Here is a 1,874-nt window from a genome sequence, read left to right as displayed (position 1 = left end):
TCCCAATTTTGCAAAAATTTCTCAGCGTTCAGATGACTTCCGATGAAAAATCACCCAACATCCTCTTTTTCGGGTCCCCGTTTTCCGTAAAATCTGATAGAGATCCAACATTGCTCGGGGTAATCGGATGAAAGACTGGTAGCGGCCCGATGTCTGTCTGCCATTTTCATCGGCGGCGTCGGATTGATCCAATTGCGGTCGGATTGTAATTCAAGGGTGACCTGACACTAATCTGACACTTCCAACATTCTCTGGACACCAATCCGACACATCGGTTACTATTCGTAGGGTAATCGGACACTGACCCAATACTGGTCGGATTTGTCGCCCAAATGGATCAACTTCTTCGCAACACTGCAGCCCTGAGCTGTGTTTTTATGCTCCAGCAACAAACTATGCAACAAGATGCAATAACCCTTGAGGTCCTGAGAAGGAGGCTGAGAAGATGGCGAAGAAGACCACGTCGTTATTGGGTTCGACCATGGCTGCAAGCTGATAGAAGGCTGTTATATGGGCACTACACCAGACTCATGAATGAACTGAGAATGGAGGATACAACGTCATTCTTCAATTTCTTGAGAGTTACGCCAGAATTTTTTGATGAACAACTCCAGAGACTCGCACCAAGACTCACGAAGGGTGATACCAATGCCAGGAGAGCCCTTGGAACCTAGTCTCAAGTTAGCCTGCACCCTAAGGCACCTTGCAGCTGGCGATCGGTATCCATCACTGTCATACAGTTTCAGGGTTGCTCGAGAAACCATTTGCAAGTTTATCCCCGAAGTCTGTCAAGCCATAGTGGATGAGTATGCTGATGAAGTGATCCAGTGTCCCACCACTGAACAAGAATGGCATGCAATTGCTGAAGAATACGAGAGGCGCTGGAACGTTCCACATGTAATGGGGGCAGTCTCTACCATAATTATAAACATTTCTTCTCAGTAGTCCTCATGGCACTTGTTGATGCGAACTACCGGTTCTTGTGGATAGGCACCGGAGGTCTAGGACACATGTCTGACACACAGATATACAATGCATCTGAGCTCAAAGAGACAGTGGAGAGTGGTAAAATAGGATTCCCCCCACCTGAGCCAATGACCAATGACAACCAGAACATGCCATACTTCATGATCGGGAATGACGCCTTTGCTTTGCGAACCCACATGATGAAGCCCTATTCGAGAAAGAACCTGACTCGTACAGAGCGGATATACAACTATCACATAAGTAGAGCCCGAAGAGTCGTGGAGAACACCTTCAGAATACTGGCAGCCAGATTCCAGTGTTTTCTAGGAACACTACAGCAACAACCTGATGTTGTGCGTAACATCATAGAAACCTGTGTCTGCCTCCACAACGTGATCCGAATACGGCACCCAGCCATGCACCATGGTCAGCTGGATACAGAGGATGCCAACCATAACATCATCCCAGGAGAATGGAGGAACATAGCTCCCATGCATGAAGTACCAGCTCCCAGAGGACCCTTCCGCAACACAGCAGAGGCCAAAGCACAGTGTGAAACCCTAAGACTGTACTTAAACAACCCTCTTGGAGGAGCAGTTCCTTGATCATAAACTTTTGTTACCTGAAGTGGATATAGATAAAGATGACAACGGATTAACTGTATTGTTACCAAAAATTGATAGAGAACTGCAATAAATATTGAGCCCTGACATTACTAATTGTCATATTGAGCAATGTTCATGATTTATCGTCTATACGGCGAATACAAGGGCTATTCAATATATAACCAGCCTAACCTATTTGCTACTGCTCCTCACTTCTTCTTTTTCCACATAATCACCATTGAGGTCTATGCACTTTGTCCAGCGATGGGTGAGAGCTAAAAGCCCGTTGTTATAGCAACCATG

The 1,874-nt window shown here is 46.1% G+C and overlaps 1 protein-coding gene across 1 annotated transcript; it reads left to right on the top strand.

The window, feature by feature from the left end:
* Positions 1 to 950: 950 nt before the first annotated feature.
* Positions 951 to 1,571, top strand: LOC139457082 (putative nuclease HARBI1). The gene has a single exon (XM_071238523.1). It carries the CDS (start codon positions 951 to 953, stop codon positions 1,569 to 1,571), a length of 621 nt encoding a protein of 206 aa, XP_071094624.1.
* The last annotated feature ends 303 nt before the right edge of the window (positions 1,572 to 1,874 follow it).

The sequence above is a fragment of the Haliotis cracherodii genome, unplaced genomic scaffold, assembly GCF_022045235.1.
Source record: "Haliotis cracherodii isolate W230 unplaced genomic scaffold, xgHalCrac1.p SCAF_12, whole genome shotgun sequence".
NCBI lineage: Eukaryota > Metazoa > Mollusca > Gastropoda > Lepetellida > Haliotidae > Haliotis > Haliotis cracherodii.
This window is presented reverse-complemented; position numbering and strand designations above follow the sequence as displayed.

Excerpts from the sequence above, each read along its gene's own strand:
- LOC139457082 (XM_071238523.1), top strand. The coding sequence starts at position 951 with ATGGCACTTGTTGATGCGAACTACCGGTTCTTGTGGATAGGCACCGGA.